At 40.4% G+C, this 20,015-nt stretch overlaps 2 protein-coding genes and 1 non-coding gene across 5 annotated transcripts; 1 reads left to right on the top strand and 2 right to left on the bottom strand.

Moving 5' to 3' along the window:
* Positions 1–2,064: 2,064 nt before the first annotated feature.
* On the bottom strand, positions 2,065–2,137 carry Trnak-cuu. Its single transcript has one exon. It is a non-coding gene; the product is annotated as a tRNA-Lys (tRNA).
* Positions 2,138–7,821: 5,684 nt separating this feature from the next.
* On the top strand, positions 7,822–19,434 carry LOC115758206 (transient-receptor-potential-like protein). Of its 3 annotated transcripts, XM_030698755.1 has the most exons (14): positions 9,878–9,969; positions 10,273–10,890; positions 11,290–11,432; positions 13,957–14,194; positions 15,313–15,455; positions 15,507–15,879; positions 16,059–16,293; positions 16,393–16,666; positions 16,738–17,130; positions 17,202–17,397; positions 17,465–17,629; positions 17,999–18,218; positions 18,283–18,622; positions 18,683–19,434. In XM_030698755.1, the coding sequence occupies exons 2-14, from the start codon at positions 10,861–10,863 to the stop codon at positions 19,314–19,316; spliced, it is 3,384 nt and encodes a 1,127-aa protein (XP_030554615.1). In that variant the 5' UTR covers positions 9,878–9,969; positions 10,273–10,860; the 3' UTR covers positions 19,317–19,434. The 3 variants fall into 3 exon arrangements, with proteins under 3 accessions (XP_030554617.1, XP_030554615.1, XP_030554616.1); XM_030698757.1 differs by lacking the exons at positions 9,878–9,969; positions 10,273–10,890 and adding an exon at positions 7,822–8,355; XM_030698756.1 differs by lacking the exon at positions 9,878–9,969 and having other exon boundaries at positions 10,145–10,890.
* On the bottom strand, positions 12,599–13,463 carry LOC115758207. Its single transcript, XM_030698758.1, has 2 exons — positions 13,265–13,463; positions 12,599–13,190 (listed from the first exon to the last, which is right to left on the bottom strand). Exons 1-2 carry the CDS (start codon positions 13,317–13,319, stop codon positions 12,898–12,900), a joined length of 348 nt encoding a protein of 115 aa, XP_030554618.1. The 5' UTR covers positions 13,320–13,463; the 3' UTR covers positions 12,599–12,897.
* Positions 19,435–20,015: the final 581 nt, after the last annotated feature.

Below are 20,015 nucleotides of genomic sequence, written 5' to 3' on the forward strand. Positions count from 1 at the left end.
AACAACAATAAGCACTAAGCCGACAGAGCAAAACAGAAGCCTTGGCAGTGTAAAACAGAGAAAAAAATTACGTATACGCCATGTGACTGGGCCGCAGGCCGAGTGGACAGCGAAGGCAAATAAACAAAACGCTGTCTGCGAACGTGTTCCGACGCGTTTGTGGCCGTGAACAGGACTCTATAGAGCTCTGGCTTAAAGCTGCAGGAGTGCAGTAGAGTGGACCGGAGAGTGAGCCGAAGAGTGGGCTGCCGAGTGGGTCGGAGCGTGGGTCGAAGAGGGTGCCGGAGCGTGGGCCGGTGCGTGGACACTAAGCCACGTTTTGATTTGCAAAGGTCCGGCAAATGCATTCGGCTTTGATGCACTATAAAGTGACTTGGGCGAAGGCAAACCGTTTTAGTCCAGCTCGAGCTTTGTTTTAAATAATGCAAATCCTTAAATGCGCTTAACGCAGCGGGTGCTGCCGCTACCGCATTCGTGCTTTTTATGCACGTTTTTTTTTTCAGCAGTTTTTCACTTGGAAATCGAAAATCGCGCACACGGCACGTTTTTGTTTTCCGTTCGCTATTTTTGCTGTTATTGTTGTATTTTGGCTAGGCGTTGCCTAAAATGCTTTCGTGATACACAAAACAAATCAAACAACAAAACTTTTGTTTGTTATTTAGTGTGCACGAAATCATTTAGCAAGCGGCAGTTCCTGCATTTTCAATTGTTTTGCTTGTTCTATTTTTATTTTTATTTGTTTTTGTTTTTGGGATTTTTTAATTAATTTTTTTTTGTTTTTATTTTAGGACTCATTTTTGTTGTAAGAATGTTTACATATCAATGCTGCACACTTTTTTGCAAATATTTTGACAACATTTTCAATCGTATTTATTTTGGCTGCACTCCGCACGGCTGCTCATTGCACGTTCAACTGTTCGAAAAACATTTAGTTTTTAACAATTTCAATCAGGTTTTCGGGAGAGCCGTTTTTTTTCGGCCTGCCAACGCCTCACGGCGCTATTTTCGTATTGCTCGTGCACAATTTTCGAAACAGTTTTCATGGGAGTGTTTGTGTGTGTGTGTGTGTGTGTGTGTCTTGTGCGTGCGCTTTTGTATATTGATGACCTGCACATACAAATTTAGAGGGTATATTAAATTTCTGTAGATTGTATATAATATTAATTGTATGCTCTTTATCTACAAAAGTATTTTCGGATTAAAGGGTATCTGCTAGTAAAGCACCTCTCCCTCTTTGCTTATTTGATTCAGATACATTTACTTCCCATATTTTATACACATTCGTGGAGGGTATCATTTCGTCGAGCATACGTGACTGACAACAATCTCACTTGTTTTGTAATTTTCATGCGGTAACGCCGACTGCGTGCTGTTGGCGCAACACAAAGCCAATATGTTTACCTCGCCAAACTTCTTTGGAGCTAATAATAAACCGAATCTCTTGGCGTTGCATGCAGCACAGCAATGGTCCATTAGCCCCAATTCTGTGTGGGTGTGGGCCTTTAGAGGCCGGGCAACGTTTGCTGTACGTGAGATAAAACAGGAAAGCCAAACTGTGGCTGAGAGTTTTTCCGATTTTTTTTTTTAAGTTGTTGGCTTTGCCAAGTGCGACAGGTAGTTGCCAAAAAAAGGTATGTTTTTATGGTCAAAGTTGGCAAGTTAAGGAAATATATATTGTTTTCTGTATACAAGATTTTATTGTCATAATAAATAGTTTATCATTTTCATATTGTGTCTTCGATAACTTTGAATTGTAATTGGCGACTTCGTCCTGTAGCGCAATGGATAATACGACTGATTACGTATCAGAAAAGTATTGGTTCGGCTTTTGGATGATAGGTTAGAAGATGATTTTGTAACGCACATTTATTTTGTATATACTATTAAATAACTTTTATGGTCGATTATGTAATGTACATATCAACGCGTCAAAACAAAAGTTTCTTTGTTCAAAATATTTATTGTTATTGTAAAGAAAAGTTATGCAACCTATATTATATGAAGTGAATTTATTAATTGCTAATCGTAAAATCTTAAGAAATCACGCTTAAAAAATTTGTATCGCGCCCAACGTGGGGCTCGAACCCACGACCCTGAGATTAAGAGTCTCATGCTCTACCGACTGAGCTAGCCGGGCTTGTTGATAGCCGGAAGCCAAAAAGCAAAACTATAATATGAAATGTGTTTTTAATTAATATACCTTTTTTATTAATATATTAATAATATATTAGATTGGAAACTCGCTGTCTAGCAATCATAAGCTTGTGATCTAGTTAATTTTTATGCTTATGGTGTTCCACTTAGTCTCAGTCTCTTGTGCTCGTCTCTACCAACGCACAAGGCAACCTTGATCGAATCTGCACGCCCAAAATGACACACACACACACACGCACGCACACCCAGGGACACAACACAGAACACACTCTATTAATTTTACTCTTTCTCTTACCACATGGCGTCTTCTATCTTGGCCATCTATCCTAATTCTAGTTATTCGCCTTTCATCTCAGCGTGCGTTTTTTCGAGTTGTTGTTTTAGCCGCAATTATTTTTCTGGGTCATTAATGGGAAATATGCAAAGTATGTAGACAAATGGCAATATAAATTATTTAATTTCCACAAACGTATATATACGCTTGAATTTTATGCTATATGGAAAAATATTTCACTCGCTCGCTTTTCCTCTCACTGAGGTCGTCGCCGAGTCGTTGACTGCAGCTGTGGTCGAATTTTGTTGCTCTTGTTGTTGTTTTTGTAGATGGCGCCGCATTTTACGACAGTTCACGCACATAAGTAGCTGTATATATATATAAATATAGATATATATGTGTCACTGCTGTTGCCGCTGGCTGCTTGATGCTTGCTTTATTATTAAAATTAGTGGCATTTGGCCTTTTGCAGCGCGTTGACAGCCAGAAATCAATGTTAACGTGGCCCGAAGCGCTACAAATTTATGAGCCTTGTGGACCTTGTCGCTTGAACTTGTGTCAAAGTGGCACAATGACAAAGATGCGCAATCACAGTGGCCAGCAAATGCAGCAGTCGCCAGCCGTTGTTGTTGCTGGCATCCCATGTGTCAGAGGGACAAACTGAGTGCTGCCTGTTGGATATACCCTGTAGCGTGTCAGGTTTACTTAAATACACGTTAATATTTTGTCTTTACGATATGATAATATGATAAATGATTTTAAACTAAATGATGCTTGACGTTATGTTCGTTATGTATAAATTAATTTTATGTTTATGTTAATCATATCTTATTTACATTTAGGCTTGATTGATTCTGAATAATTTACATTCATTGATTTTCCTTTTTCATTGAATAGGCTCTACTGAGCCTCCCACTTCAAAGCACGTCTTTGAAAAATTTCTCAAAACCTTTTTTACCAATTTTTAATAAAATATATATTCTCGAGATCTAATTATTAATTAATAGTACTGCATAGACAGATTTAAATTTATGTTTGGTATAAGAGAATGAGAGTTTGTGTGCTCTTTTCATATTTTGTACTAGAGTCTAGTTTAAGGATAAGTTAGAAGATAAGAAAGTGGCTTATTATACCCTGAACCCATTAAAAATGGGTATAAGGGTATATTGTATTTGTATTTTAGATGTAGATGCTCCTAGTTCCCGCGCAGATCGAGTTTGTTTCCAATAATCGATAACTTACTCCGTTTCCAAGCAATTGATACAAATCGATATCGATATCCTGTTTTTTGGGCAATTTTGGTAAATAATAAGAGCTAAGGTCACCAAACTTGACATATAGCTTCTAAAATAGAATATATATATGCAGTTGATGTTAGAAGAAGAGTGTTCAGGGTATCCCCTAATCTGGAGCTCCCGACTAGAACCTCTTACTTGTTTTTACTGTTGCGACAAGTTTTATACTCGTCTCTCAAATACTAAAATTTTAAAAATTACTTCTACAAACATATTGTAATAAGTACTCACATCACATTTATAAGCTAAACCATTTTTCTGTAATCACTTCCTGATGGACATCCGTATTTTCATGATATTCGCCATTTATTGCCTATTTGATTTGTTGTTGTTGTTGCTGTTGTTGTAAATGTAGTGCGATGTGGTTGTTGTTTATGTGGCCTACTTCCGGCGACTCTTGTTTACATCTAATTGGGCTGGCCACGTAAACAAACGTATAGGTGAGTATTTATAGGTGCTTTGGGGGCATTGGATTGAATTGGATCGGGTTTTTGTAGCTGCGTCAACAGCTAAAGAATTTCGCTTGATTTGCGCTGCATGTAAATAAATTTAATTGACATTTTTGTCAGGCAGCTGAGTGCTCGTTTATCATTAAAAAAAAAAGGGGGGTAGAGAAACATATAAACAAAATTTATATAAAATACAAATTATTGCTAGCCTGGCCGAGTGGTTTTCATATTCTATGGCACTTTGGCATTTCTGAGTTGAACCGAAGAACTTTTGCGGCTAACCGCAAAAACAATTTAATTTGATTGCCTTTTAAATCCTTGGGGTATTTGTCGACAGTGGGGTGCAGGAGTACGTCGACTCTAATCCTTTTCGCAAAAGTTTCGTGTCTCGGCACGTACTTGCGGCCATGCCCACACCTGTATACGGCTGCCGCTGCTGCTGCTGTCATGAATTGCAGAAAATTTATTTTACCACAAGGACTGCTGTGGATGCTGTGTGGCCAACACGGATTTATGCCAAAAACAAACAAGTTTTGTTTATGTATTTCGATTAAACTTAAAGTCAAGCAATTCATTCATTGATAAATTTAAACATTCCTTTAACTGAAAGGTCACACCAATGGATTGGCATGCCAGAGCGTTGCACACACGCGCACAACTTTTGTGCACAAAGGCGAACAAAATAAATATTTATGAATTGCGCACATGCCAACGCAAATGGCCAGTTCAAGTTGATGACGTTACTTCTACACACCCACACACATCCCCACACACACCGATACACACAAAACGCACAGAAACGAAGAGCTTGTGCGGGAACGCATGAGAGGCGGAATCGTAGGAAGCAAATAAATTTAACCGCTGCGCTCAAAAGTATGCAATGCCAAATTGTGCAACATCAAATGAGCCAATGCTGGCAAAAGTGTTGCATACTTTTGGCTGCAAATGGAAATTCCTTTTCAAATGCACTTGCTGCCACGAAAAGTGTTCTTTGGTTTCAGCTTGAGAAAGTGCAGTTGAAAGCTGTAAATAAAAAATAGCACTTAATATTTTCACATATGTTCAAATTAAATATTTATTATCTATTTACAATCTGCTCAATGGTTGAAGTGAATGGATATTAGGAAAATACATGAAATGTATGTTGGACATTTAAGCCACCGCACAAAGTGAATTATGTTCAAGTCTTGCCTGCAGGCAATGCACGAGGGCAGAGCTGCATGAAGCTTGTCTTAAGTGAATAGAATGTAATGTTATCTTTGTAATATTTACAACTTCATAGAACTATATACATATAATGCATACAGTAGCCGCTCCATTAAGATAACGTAAAAAGTATGGCATACTTGTCAGGATTGCGAGTAAAGAGCTTGTCTTCAGAGTGCTACTCGACCACATTCTTGTGTATGTTTGCAGGACTTGGTGCGTTAGGTAGATCAAGTCTACATATTGATAATGAGGTCACCTTTTATCAATCTTGTATCCTGCTGCGTCTTGGTAAATCATTGTCCATAATTATGCACGTGCTCGTGCAAGATAATGCAGCAACAAACAAAAACAACAAAATTGAAATAAAATTTATGGCAAATGCAACGCAGCAGCCATAAATTGTTAGTGCTGGCAAACACAAAAAGATAAAGGGGATAAAGGTGGCTGCAAAATCTCATCAAAAACGCAACAACCAAGAAAAATATTGAATGCAATTTTATTTATCACACACACGCGCACATGCAACAGCATGCAGCAACTGCATGCAGCAACAAGCTGCAGCTGAGGCGACCGCAAAGCGCATTTTTTGTGACGCAACTTCCGCATGGAAACTGAGCTTTTTAGGAATATATCATATTGGGTATGCGTATGTGCGAGTCTGTGTGTATGTGTGCGCGCGTGTAACTATGCTACTTAGTGTCTGTTTGCATAAAAGGGAGAGACTGCTTATAAGTTGCCTGTCACACACACACACATGCACGCTAGCCCGAAAGGAATCGTATTTCCTGCCGCGCACAATGGGGCAAAGCGTCAGCCGCAACTGTTTGCTGCACATTGCTGAGCTATTGCTGGGGCGCCACGCCCAGTGCTACTTGGTACAGCTGCTTGTGGCTGTTGTCAATTCATCGCTCACTAAAACTCGCAGTCTGTGAAAAAGACACACGCAGTCATGGTTACCTCCAGCTACCAACTTGCCCCTGGCCAACTTGCCAAATGCCACCTGGCCGTCCCACCTGTGAGCTCGTGTGTGCGTTTAAATGAGTTTACGTGCTGTTATGTGTGCGTTGCTATGCACCTTCAGCAGATCCTGTTGCCAGCTCCTCTGCTATTTGTTTGTTTGTTTGCTTGGCTTTAGCTCTGCAGCAACAGCAGCAGCTAGAGGATGAGCTGTGGGAGAACCTCGCCTCAAATGTTGTCTGTTGTCTGGTTGGCTGATCGCTCGGTCTGTTGTGCTGCCTGCGCTCTCATCAAAATCCAGTTTAAGATTTTTGATTTAATTTTGTTTGCTTGTCGGTTTCCTGATGCACGTACCATGTACTTCACATTTGCTTTCGGCATTTGGCATCGTCCTGTGCACATCTTCCAGCCCAACTTGGCCAAAACGAATTTATATGGGACAGTCAAAAGGCTGCTTTTGACACACACACACTCACACACACACACTCACACACAGACATGAAATGTTTATCAACTGGCAAATATGAAATGCTAATTTTGGATATCTCAGAGCTTTCTTTGAAATGCCATCACATACAGCAGGGCTTAGGCATCGTTGTTTAAATAGTATTTGTCTGACTATCTGTGTGTTTTGAAGGTAAATTGAACTGTTTCGAAAGTGGGGAATTTTTTGATTGAACATCAATGTGAAGCTCATTTCCATGCAGATTTCATCAAAAGCGACTCAAAACAAGTTTTGTAAGCTTTAATTAATAATAACTCCCCTAAGTCAAGAACTTGTGAACTTCCATACAAAATGATTGAATGCTAGGATTTATTTTAGAATTAATCCAACTTGAATTCCTGATTATGTAATGCCAAAATATGCTAGCTTTATCTCTAACGTTTTAGTTATCATAAAAGAGCTTGACACCTAAGATATTTGAAAATTAAATTAAATACGCTGCTTTTGACAATATAAATAAGTGTAAGAAAATAGCAGCAAGAACCACAAAATGAAATGAAATCACAGCAAATTAGTTGTAATTGAATTGTTGTCTACTTTGTAGGTGTTTTGGTCTAATCGCCTTAAAGCGCCAGAGGCGGCAACAAGAACATGGCCAGAACTTGTTGATTACCGCCGACCCTTGAACGACGACGCGACAGGTGATCAACAACAAGAACAACAATAACAAGAACAACAGCAGCCAGAATGTCGAGTTCAAGTACACGGACTGGTCCGAGGCAGTTCTATGGCCCTTGTATCGTATCGTATTGTATCGCATACATGTATTTGCCACGCCGACAAAACGAAAACAAATATTTAACGTTTTAGTCTAATTAAATTAGCGAGAACGCCGCTCTGGCCCTCGGGAATTGGTATAAATTTCTGTGCAACGTCCAAGCGGCTAACACAAAACGCTCTTCAATATTTGCAAAAGCCGCGCGGACCGGACATTGTGTCAAAGTGTGGCGAGCGGAACGCACGGCGTGTTTTTGGCTGTACAAAACCAAAAAAAGAAAAAGAATTGAATTAAAATAAAAATAAAAGTACTACCTACACACACACAATATAAATAATAAAAAAAATAGCCGCGCGCCTTAACGTATGCAATACAAAAGTTAAGCCACAATATTTTTTACCTCTAAGCCACATGAAATTTCGACGTCCATTGTGCGGCCAAGCTGAACAGTTGCACACGTTTTTATGCGCCAGAATGCAAGAAGTAAGTGGCTTAAGTGTCCCAGCGACCAAGTGAATTATGTAGCCAACAGTGCCAGGCAGAGATCGAGACAGTGAGAGAGAGAATTGAAAGAGTTGCCGAACAAAGCTGCTGCCGGTCATTGTGTGTGTACGTGTGCGTGTGTGTGCGTACGTGTGTGTATTTGAATACGTGTCTGTGCGTGTGCTACTTGTGACAGCAATTGTGCCGCATATTTGAATTGAATACTAACTAAGCCTGCCATGTGCAAGAAAAGTGTTAAGGTTTAAGTAGACAAAACTCCAAGCATAAAGATGAAAATATTTCTAAAACAGGTGACCAAAATGTAGAAGAAAAACATTTGTTTTTTTTTTTTGCTAGTAAATATTTAGCTATAGCATACAAATTAAAATAAATTAAGGTGTGATTCCTTTTTATAATCCTTTTTTAGAGCCCATTTCCCAATGTTGTAGACTAGATTCGACTTGACCCATATTCGATTTTGTATTGATGAAAATAATATAAGACATATGTTCTTAACTTATTGAATACCCCTGCACGAACCTACATACCAAATTTATCCAAAAATGTATACTATTAAATCGTCCAAGCCCAGGCTTAGCCAACATAACTCAGCTATTGAAATCTGTGGACGCAGCTTACTCCACAAGAAAAAAAGCTCTTAACCTGATATTCAATTGTAAAAAAGATGAGCCAGCAACCATTCAGCATAATTTTATTTCAAGAAGTGATTTTTCCCTAAATGATTTTTTTTTAATTTTGTATGTTATTGAAGGCACACTTTAAATTAAAGTTTTATGAATAAATACTAATACAACTTATTCTACTGTAGAAAAGATTGAATTGCAAAATGATTGATTTCAAAACTTAGTCAAGTTTTGCAACTGTATGCCGAATTTGTAATAGCTGAAGTCTCTTTGAAGATTTGACCTTTTTTACTCCAGACAAATTATTTTCTCATCAACAACTGGCTGGCATATCGGATCATATATTCGCATATGAAATAAAACCCTAATTGCTTAACAAGCCAACTCGTTGATGGGCAATCATAAAATATTAATCCCTTACTGAAAGAGCACACCCTATACATATATATATATGTATATTGCAGCTTATATCAGCTGTCTCTGCAGATAAAAACGAATTTATTGCGGCGGTTTTATGCGTTTCCTTGTCAGCAAAAAACAAAGAATACTAATAGAAAAAAAGGCTATCTGCATACATGTTAAATGACAAACGCGCGAGTCGACTTATAATTCTATTAACTTAATTAAACAATGCAGTTGTTGCCTTTTGTCTGGCTACTCACAATGCTTTTCGCATAGCTGCTGCCCGGCTTCAGCGGATGTGCCGTTTTTTAATGCCGGCCATAAAAAATTTGCATTGCATGGCCATTTTTTACGCAAGTGGGAAATACTTTGAATTGCAGCCAATGAACGCAAATTTTAAGTACACTGTGAAAAGCTCTGCAAAAATAAAAAAAAAGGACTGAAATAAATACTTAAGCATTGATTGGACAACAATTGCATAATAACAACATTGAAAGTGTTTGAAGAAAAATATATCATTATTTTTTGAAGCTGCGATTCGAGCTTAGTGCTCAAAATTGTAAATAATATTGAGAATAATAATTGAGTTATTTGTGAAATAATCCACTCGGTGGCCGCGTGCTACATGTAAACAAAGTCTGTTATAAGCAAAAGCAACAATTACAGCTGGCAAATAATATACAAAATCAAATCAAATACAAAAGAAAATGAACAAAGCGCGAAAGGGGAAATTAAAATTTGGAAAACCTTAAAGAAAATAAATGTTTTTTTGAAAAGTTTTACTTGTGATTTTTCAGTTCTTATTTTCAGCTCCATACATAACGAGTATGTGTACCAAGACTTACTGAAAAAATAACATAAAATAAACAAATGTTTCTGGTAAAACACAATTTTAAAATAAAGTAGAATTAAAAAAGAGCAGCAACAAAATATAAATAATTGATAGATATAAACAAAACCCAAATTGGATAAAATAAAATACTGCAATTAAAAAAATGTAGATATAATAAATCTTAAAAGGAATCTCAAATCTAGAAACATGACTCAAAAATGTGATATTTAAGTCCGAAGAGTTTTTGAATATTTTAAGCACAGCTTTGGGAAGCTAAATAAATGAAAATAATAAATATAACTAACACAAACGAATACCAACCTAAAAAATTTGCTTTAATTTAATTGCAGTTCAAAATTGCTCAAAATTAAATGCATAAAATTGTCGGACACTTGAAAAGAGCTTAGCAGAGTGCCGAGCAAAAAACCGAATAAAATAAAAATATATTAAAATTATAAACAGCTTAAGCGACAACTTGCAGCAGACGCTGACCAAAAACCATAAACCAAGACAAAAACCAACTGCTCACATACACTTACACACACATACGCTCGCACATGTGTGCGTGCGTGTGTGACATATACAACTGGAAACAACAGTGATCAAAAAAAGCGAGAATAACTTTACTTCAAAGTTGCATGCACAGGGGCTTAATGTTTGCCAGTTTTTGGTTTAGCTTTTGGTTGTGTGTGTCATAGAGTGTGCAAACCTGTGCGTGTGTGTGTATGTGTCTGCGTGTGTGGCTTTAGCCCATGCGTTGACAAGCAGCTGCAAAAAGAAGTTGCCATAAATGAACTGCAGTGTTAAGCGAGCTTTGGAACTTTTAGAACAAAACAGACACAAATAAATTACAAGTCGTTTTTTGTTAAGTGAATTACTTATTACACACCCACACACATAAACACACACGCTCCTATACCTAAATAACACCATTAAACATGGGTCGCAAAAAGAAGCAACCGATGGGCGTAAGTATTTAAACTACTGCGTATCTTTAAGATACGCGTAACAAGTAGCTGCCAGCTCATTTTCGCACCAATTTGCATGTTACGCATACGTCGCGTTGCACGTGTATTAGAGACTGCTGCGGCTGTCGTTGCGGCTGCTGCTGCTGCTGCTGCCGGCACTTGGCTTAAACGCTCCAAAAGGCACATTTCATTTCCATGCCATTTAAGTGGTGCAAATAAAGCAACCGCTCAGCCAGCCAACCAACCATCCGACACTGCACTTAATTTCCTTATATGTTTATGTTTATTTTCTGCTCGTTTTTTCTGTTTTCTGCATTTTATTTTATTTTATTTATTTACACCTGCGTTTATTTTTACATACTGACTCTTTTTTTATTTCATTTTTTCCCCGTGGTTCAGTTGCCGCCCGGTGGCGCCTCTGGTGGCGCCCCTAAAACTGTGGGCGGCTGTTGTGTGCCGCTGGGATTACCGCAACCTTTGCTACTCGAGGAGAAGAAATTTTTGCTGGCCGTCGAGCGTGGCGATATACCGAATGTGCGCAGGTGAGTGCCAAGCCATGACGTTGCGTGTTTTTCTGTTCTCTTTTTTTTTTGCTCTCAGCGCTGCCAAATTTGCGCCTCTTTTTTCTTTAAATGGTGCGTCAGGGGACACGCAGGTGTCGATGGGCCGTATCCGTATCCGTACTCGTATCCCTCAGCGCGATATGTGTAGGAAACGCATAAATCCTATCAGCACGAGTCCTGGTTACATGGTGTGTACATGTCTGTGTGTGGCTGCTAGTGTGTGTATGTGTTTTTGGGTGTTTTCAATTATTTGCATAGCTGCCTGCCTTGTTTGCCTTGGGGAATATCTTATATGCCACTTAATAAGCAATATGCGGAAACGAGTCGTGTTTAGCCACTTCCATGCCATGCCATTTAAAAGCGCATTTTAATAAATTTACAATTAATTTAATTTGATGAGCAAATAGAAAATTAAAGCATTTTGTGATTAAAGTGTTATTTATTACACTATTTAAAATAAAATATAAAATTAAGTTAAAATGTTTCAATTAGTTTCAAAGCTTTTAAAAATGTGTAGAACAATTTTTAAGCTATCATAACATGCCTAAAGGTATTCGATATTGATTAATATATGTGTATCGATTTGAGTACAAGCTTTATAAATTAAAAATCATTCCCATATTGGCAAAAGCTGATATTTATTAAAAAAAATTCGTTATATATCGATAAAAGTACCGCATATATCTCAGAAAAATTCGAAATCTATTTTTTAAAAAGTGAATCAACAATATTCGCATAAATTAAGTCTGATTTCCGGAAGATATGTCATATCCATTTTCGTGAAGGTCTTAAGAATAGTTTGGACTCCCAACATTTTTTTAACTCTACCCTCAAGGAAATTTTGGCAACAATTAATATAACACCTGATTATTTATGACAAATGTGGTTCAATAATTAGAATAAGCATGGACTGAATGCCAATCGATGCTCCTGTTTTCAGTGAGTGTTGTATCTATTCCATATACGATTGTGCCCGATCGTAATTACTTTGCTATAAATAATAAAAATTTAAATTATAAATAATACACTAGTTGCTTATATTCAAGTCATAATCAGCTCTTCTGAAAAGTGTCCTTCCATAAAGCAGTTTTTCACCCACAACTAATACCGCATCGATTCCCAAGAGGTAAGACACACAGTAAAACTTGGCTGGTAAAAAAACCATTTATGAACAATCATCAATTGTTTTGAACATGAAATAGTACAAGCATCTGTCAGGTCTGCTTCTCTGTAGACATCTGGATATACTCTAATTAATATGAAATCGTAATTGTGTAAAAACATTGAGTCATTAGGGGGGCAACAGACTCTCAACTTGTTGTGTGCTGTGTACATTGTGGTTGGTCGTCTGATATCGTGTGCTTTTTGCTGTTGCCTAATTATTGGTTGGGTTTCTTCTTGTCGTTGTTGTTGTAGTTGTAGCTGTTGTTGTGGCTGTGATTTTTTACATTTTTAGATTGATAAAACGATAGGGATTGTAACTTTTCATTTCGTCTAATGTGTAACGATAGTGTGCCTTTGATGGCTCCTCCTCGGATCCAATTGAGTCGTCTTCCTCCTCGCGCTGCACCCGTATGCCCTTTAAATGGCAGGCACGCCGATAAAGCTCCTCCTCGCGATCCTTGTAGAACTGCCAGGAGATGCGGCTGAATGCCGGCATTTGGTTAAAATCACGCCCAGCACCATTTGGGGGCACTGCAAACCAATTGCCACCACCTATCTTAACGGTTTGCGTTTCTAATTGATGGATGGACACACCCTTTATTTATTTTCCAGTCGCAGTGGTACGTAGGTCGGTCGGAGCCACTCACCCTTGTTCTTTTGTGCCATTTTGATGACCAAGCCTTGATCCTTCGTAGCGTCCATATTTATTTTTTTGTTGTTATTGATTTGGAATGGGTTTACAAATAATTTAATTGCCAAACGGTTAGTTTATTCGGCGTTTTATTCAATATATATCTCGTTTTGTTAGAATTTTTTACAACAATTTATGTTGACGAACAATTGTAAAATGAATTTTCTAGGGATTGCCGCAACGTAGCTAAACTAGAATTTTTGACAGCTGCAAGTCAAAGGTAACTACGTTGAGTGTCCAGTTAATCGAAAAGTGTTGCAAAACGAACCACCAAATATCACAACACTTTCAACTGAACTCAACACTAGGCACCACCTTTGGCGCTGCTCTTGAAATTTATGCTTTAATTTGAAAAATTGTTTCAATATTTGTTTATATCAAATATGCTCAATTTTATATCATAACTAGTTGCCTTTTATAAAACAAATACGTAATATCCAAAAAAAAAAGCGAGTGCCTTTTATGTAACTCGCTTGATTGGCAAACTTTTCGCTGGCGTTGCATATAATTAAAAGCTTTTGATTCGTTGGCCGCGCAAGAAAAGCAAAAGTTTTCTTTTACGGTCACATTTTTAATAATTTCCTTTTTTTCTGTTAAGCCAATTGATTTTAATTACTTGCCATACCCACTTGTGCCACATTTCTTTAGGATACTGCAAAAAGCACTGCGGCACCAGCATATCAATATTAACTGCATGGACCCGTTGGGCAGACGCGCCTTAACGCTGGCCATAGACAACGAGAATCTGGAGATGGTCGAGCTGCTTGTTATCATGGGCGTGGAGACAAAGGATGCCCTGCTGCATGCCATCAATGCGGAGTTCGTTGAGGCCGTTGAGCTGCTGCTCGAGCACGAGGAGCTCATTTTCAAGGAGGGCGAGCTCTATGTAAGTAATACACCTATCTGCCCGTCTACCAACTTCTCCCCGTCACCCCCTCACGACCCAGTGTTGCACTCAGCTAATTTGTGGCACACATCGAGTGGCACAGCTTTTAGTTGCTTCTCAAACTGAAGCTAACATGATTTTAATCAGTTTTGTGTGGACTCGTTAGGCACGTACATGACAGACGCTGGAGTGATTGGGAGTGTGCGATAAGCGGACAACGCTTCCGCCTCCAACTGCTCCTTAATGTCACATACTGTATGATTATCCATGTCTGTGTTTGTGCTCATCATATACACTTGCCTTGGATGTTATACATTTTTAATGATATATGCTGTGCTCTGTTAAGGAACAATTGCCTTAAGGATATATATACATATTATTTATTGACTTATTCTATGTATTAAAAAGTTCAGTTTCTTAGGCTGAAAGTTTCATAGTATACGAAAAGATGCCTGGCGTCGCCCGATTGATAAATAAAACCATACATTCAAATTAGAAATTTGGCTGGATTGAGCCGGCGACTTTAATCTTATTAGCCTAATGCTCCGATACCTAAGCCACGCAAGATCGAGACGTCATGTTGTCCGCAGTCGGAGGTGCGTTGATCAACAGGACAAATTATATGTACATTCAATTTTGCCTAAGCAAAGTCAGCTTAAAATAACATATCGCTTTCACAGAAGTATTTCGGTGTTGTACGGTTTATACTGAAGATCTGTTCTCCAGTCTATTTATATTTTAAATACGATCAGGTTAAGAAGCATGTTTATATAAGCCCCATCCATCAATATATATGTACCCGTACCTATGTTCCTTAATTATATATTAGCAAGAGTATTTAATTTTCGGTTCTGCCCAGTCGGTCTTCTTCTTTTCCTGTTGCAAATAAAGTTGTATGAGAGCTGGTGATGTCATCGCCGGCTCCTGCCACATATTTATGCACACACGAGCACGCTTCATTAAGCAGCCATTGGGCGCAATTGAAGTGTGAAAATTACAATTGTAACGCATATGCAATAAAACGTTTAATGTGGCCGAAATATCATCTATAGAGTGAAGAGTCTTGAGAGTTGCTCGCAATCGCACCACCTTAACCTTAACTGAATGCTTCCTTACAGAGCTGGCAGAAGGTGGACATCAATACGGCCATGTTTGCGCCCGATATAACGCCGCTGATGCTGGCGGCGCACAAGAATAACTTTGAAATATTGCGCATACTCTTGGATCGGGGCGCTGCGGTGCCTGTGCCACATGATATACGGTAAGCAGTTGGCTTCGATTGCGAGACTTCCATTAATTTGTCATCTTTTAGCTGCGGCTGTGACGAGTGTGTTCGTCTCATGGGCGCGGACTCGCTGCGGCACTCGCTTTCGCGTGTGAATATCTATCGGGCGCTGTGCAGTCCTTCGCTCATTTGCCTGACCTCCAGCGATCCCATACTGACAGCCTTTCAGCTGTCTTGGGAGCTGCGCAATCTGGCCCTTACCGAGCAGGAGTGCAAGTCGGAGTATATGGAGCTGAGGCGTCAGTGCCAGAAGTTTGCTTGCTGCCTGTTGGATCAGACGCGCTCCTCCAATGAGCTGGCCATTATATTGAACTACGATCCGACTATATCTAGCTATGAGCCGGGCGATCGCATGAGCCTCACGCGGCTTGTACAGGCCATATCCTATAAGCAGAAAAAGGTGGGTATTTGTAACTCATAGACAACTCTGCAACTTTGTATCTCACGGATACTTTCATATCTCAATAATAATTTTGTTTCGAACATACATTTTTGTATCTTAAAGCAACTTTTGCATCTCACAAATGCACTACCATTCAATACCTGCATTTTTGATCTGTTTGGACTATTTGTTTGCAGTTCGTGGCCCATTCGAATATACAACAATTGCTGTCATCGATTTGGTATGACGGACTGCCTGGCTTCAGGCGCAAGAGCATCGTGGACAAGTTCATCTGCATAGCACAGGTGGCTATACTGTTTCCCCTCTACTGCTTCATATATATGTTCGCACCCAACTGTCGAACGGGTCAATTGATGCGAAAACCGTTTATGAAATTCCTCGTCCATGCCTCGTCGTATGTGTTCTTTTTGTGTAAGTAGAAGTCCGACTAAGAGTTGTGGTCGAAGTAAACAGTTTAAGCTATAATAATAGGACCTGCCTCTACTCATATCCTGTCTGTTTACCCTGCAGTTATCCTCATATTGGTCTCGCAGCGAGCGGACGATGATTTCGTGCGGCTATTTGGCACGGCACGCATGAAGGCCGAGCTGGCCGAGCAGGAGCAGCAACAACGTGGACAGGCGCCCAGCAAGCTGGAGCTACTGGTGGTGCTCTACGTGATTGGGTTCATGTGGGAGGAGGTGCAGGAGATATTTGCCGTGGGCATGAAAAACTATTTGCGTAACATGTGGAACTTTATTGATTTTCTGCGCAACAGCCTCTACGTGAGCGTCATGTGTCTGCGGTAAGTTCAGGCTCAAGCTGCAACACTCACTCACCTCACCTCACCATACCACTAAATCGCCCACCCTGCAGCGCCTTTGCCTACATACAGCAGGCAACGGAAATCGCAAGCGATCCACAGATGGCCTATATACCGCGCGAGAAGTGGCACGACTTTGACCCGCAGCTGATTGCCGAGGGTCTCTTTGCGGCAGCGAATGTCTTCTCGGCGCTGAAGCTGGTGCATTTGTTCAGCATTAATCCGCATTTGGGTCCGCTGCAAATCTCGCTGGGTCGCATGGTCATCGATATTGTCAAATTCTTCTTCATCTACACTCTGGTGTTGTTCGCCTTTGCCTGTGGACTAAATCAGCTGCTCTGGTACTTTGCTGCGCTCGAGAAGAGCAAGTGCTATGTGCTGCCCGGCGGTGAGGCGGACTGGGCCTCACATGGCGACTCCTGCATGAAATGGCGACGCTTTGGCAAGTCAGTCCAGTCATTCAGTTAATTAGAAAGCATGTACTATGTACTAATCTCTAACTCGTTGTGCGTTGCAGCCTCTTTGAGTCATCGCAGTCGCTTTTCTGGGCCAGCTTTGGCATGGTGGGCCTCGATGACTTTGAGCTGACCGGCATCAAGTCGTACACTCGTTTCTGGGGCCTGCTCATGTTTGGCTCCTACAGCGTCATCAATGTGATTGTTTTGCTGAATCTACTTATAGCCATGATGTCCAATTCCTATGCCATGATTGATGTGAGTAGCTAAGCCTCAACCCCTCAGCCCCTCATTCCTTTAATGACTTTGATTGCGTGATTTGCAGGAGCACTCGGACACTGAGTGGAAGTTTGCACGCACCAAACTCTGGATGAGCTACTTTGAGGACAGCGCCACGCTGCCGCCGCCTTTTAATGTGCTGCCCTCGGTTAAGTGGCTCATTAGGGTGTTTAGAAAGTCCAGCAAGACCATAGATCGGCAGCGTTCCAAGGTGAGTGACTGAATGATTGATTGACTGAATACAGCATTTCTGTTAAATCCACGACCACGAGTGAAAAATGTGTGAAAAATAGAAGCGCCTAATAACAGGTAGTTGCACATTGAGTCGCTCAACTGCGTGATTGATTAACTGACTGATTGACTGAATCCACCACCTACGAGTAAAAATGTGTTGAAAATTGACTGTTTGGGCTTTAGGGCCTCTACTGAACAACTAGTCACACATTAAGGCTCTTGATAGCATACCAAGTACGGTGCCGTAGTGACTGATTAACTGTCTGACTGACTGACCTCACCAATCCCACAAAATTGATAGTTGGGGCTTTAGAATTACATTAAGACGCATTACTTTTGCCCACAGAAACGTCAGGAACAGGAGCAGTATAACAAATATGATAATATCATGCGCTCCCTGGTCTGGCGTTATGTTTCGGCCATGCATCGCAAATTTGAGAACAATCCGGTCACAGAGGATGACATCAACGAGGTCAAGAGCGAGATAAGCACCATGCGCTATGAAATGTTGGAGATATTCGAGAACAGTGGAATGGATGTGTCGTCGGCCAACAAGAAGGAGAAGCGTAGGCTTAAATGACCTTAACAAACACACACACACATGCTAATCACTTATATTTTGCGCAACAGATCCACGACCTCGTCGCATGAAAGTCTGGGAACGGCGCCTGATGAAGGGCTTCCATGTGGCGCCCGTGCAAACGAGCAGCGATTCGGATCTGCTCAGCAATGTGAACGGCGAGGGTGAAATGCGAGAGGTCAAAGTGGAAACAGCGCCCTCAAAGCCAGCCAAGGAGACGGCACGGGAACGTTTCCAGCGCGTCGCACGCACCGTACTGTTGCAGTCAAGCACTCACAAGTGGAACGTGGTGCTGCAGGGCACGCTGCAAAACTCGCAGATTGGTCGCAGCACCAAGTACCAACGCAAGAATCTGCACAACCTGGGCAAGGCCATCGAGGAGGCCAAGAAGTGGGTGGAGTTAACAAAATAAAAAAAAATAATAAAAACTAACTAACCAAACCTTCAAAGGCTCATTTTGCTCAATCCTGGCTGCACCTCCGGTCGGGAATCGCCCATACGCATCGAGTTTGAGGACGAGAAGACCAGCACATTGCTGGAGCTGCTCAATCAGATCAGCGAGGAGATCAATCTCTCTGAGCGGCAACGTGTCAAGTCCTGCTGGCGGCCACCGCTTCGAACTGTGCCCGCACGTGCGCTGGCTGCCAACAACGAGTGGTCCAGATCCAATACGGCGCCAGAACTGCAGCTGAATCGGAAATTGGCGCCGCATAGTCGCAGCAGCAGCCGCACACGCGAGCTACCGCTCTGCCCCAGCAAGCTGGCTACGGCTGCTGCACCCGCGGTCAAAAAGATGGCGCCGGTTGCGCCCACGCCAGCAACCAAAACCACAACAACAGCCAGCAGCAACAATAGAAACAGGGCTAAGACCACGACGACGCCCTTCTCCGTGGAACTCAACCTAGCTGGACGTGGCAGAGGCCACGTCGCTTCGCATTGCGTGCCATCGAGCAATTCGAATAATTTCGATATGCATGTCGTGGATTTGGATGAGCGTAGTCCAAGTGGTGCTGCATTCGATAAGGATAACACATCCGACATAAGCTCCATACAGAGCATGAGTCCCAAGCGGCAAAATCATTGAATGCGTCGCTCGCGTGGCCTCTTGTGATAAACCCTCATAAGCACGCATTGGCTTTAATAGCACTTAAAGCGTATACTCTCCATGCCATCCAAAAAATAATACTATATAGCAATAAAATAAAATTATATGCATAAACAAATTTGAAGTCAAGCGTCTTTTTACATTCATTTGGCATTCATTACAAACTTGAGCTTATTTATTCACACGTAATTCCCATGCACAAAGGAGCGCATTGCAAATTGAATTGAGACTTGACTTCTGGGGGGGGAGGAGCAGACACCAAAATACTCTTACTAATTGAGAGCTTAAAGATTTGCTGGCTAAAGTTAGGCAAATAATAAGATACATTAAGTAAATAAACTATCTTAAATCTGCATTAGTACATGTGGAAAGTCAGGCTTTCGAGCCGAATCCAAGGCGAGACCCTGGCTCCAACCCGTACCAACCTTTTTTTATTTTTGCAAGTCATTCATATTACACTTGCTGTTTTAATTACAATTATACTTGTTCACTTAAATGCAGATATTTATTGCTTATTTTACACTTAGATACATTATGCAAAAACCCTAAAACATGACACAGAAATTAAAAAAAAAGAATAAATCGATACTTCCAATAAACCAAACCTAAAACCAAACTAGTTCAAAAAACAGCTGGACCTTAACCTGAATCTAAAATAGTTATTCTTTAATGTTTTAT

The sequence above is a fragment of the Drosophila novamexicana genome, unplaced genomic scaffold (assembly GCF_003285875.2).
Source record: "Drosophila novamexicana strain 15010-1031.04,08,12 unplaced genomic scaffold, DnovRS2.1 tig00000137-arrow-arrow-pilon, whole genome shotgun sequence".
In the NCBI taxonomy this organism is placed as follows: domain Eukaryota; kingdom Metazoa; phylum Arthropoda; class Insecta; order Diptera; family Drosophilidae; genus Drosophila; species Drosophila novamexicana.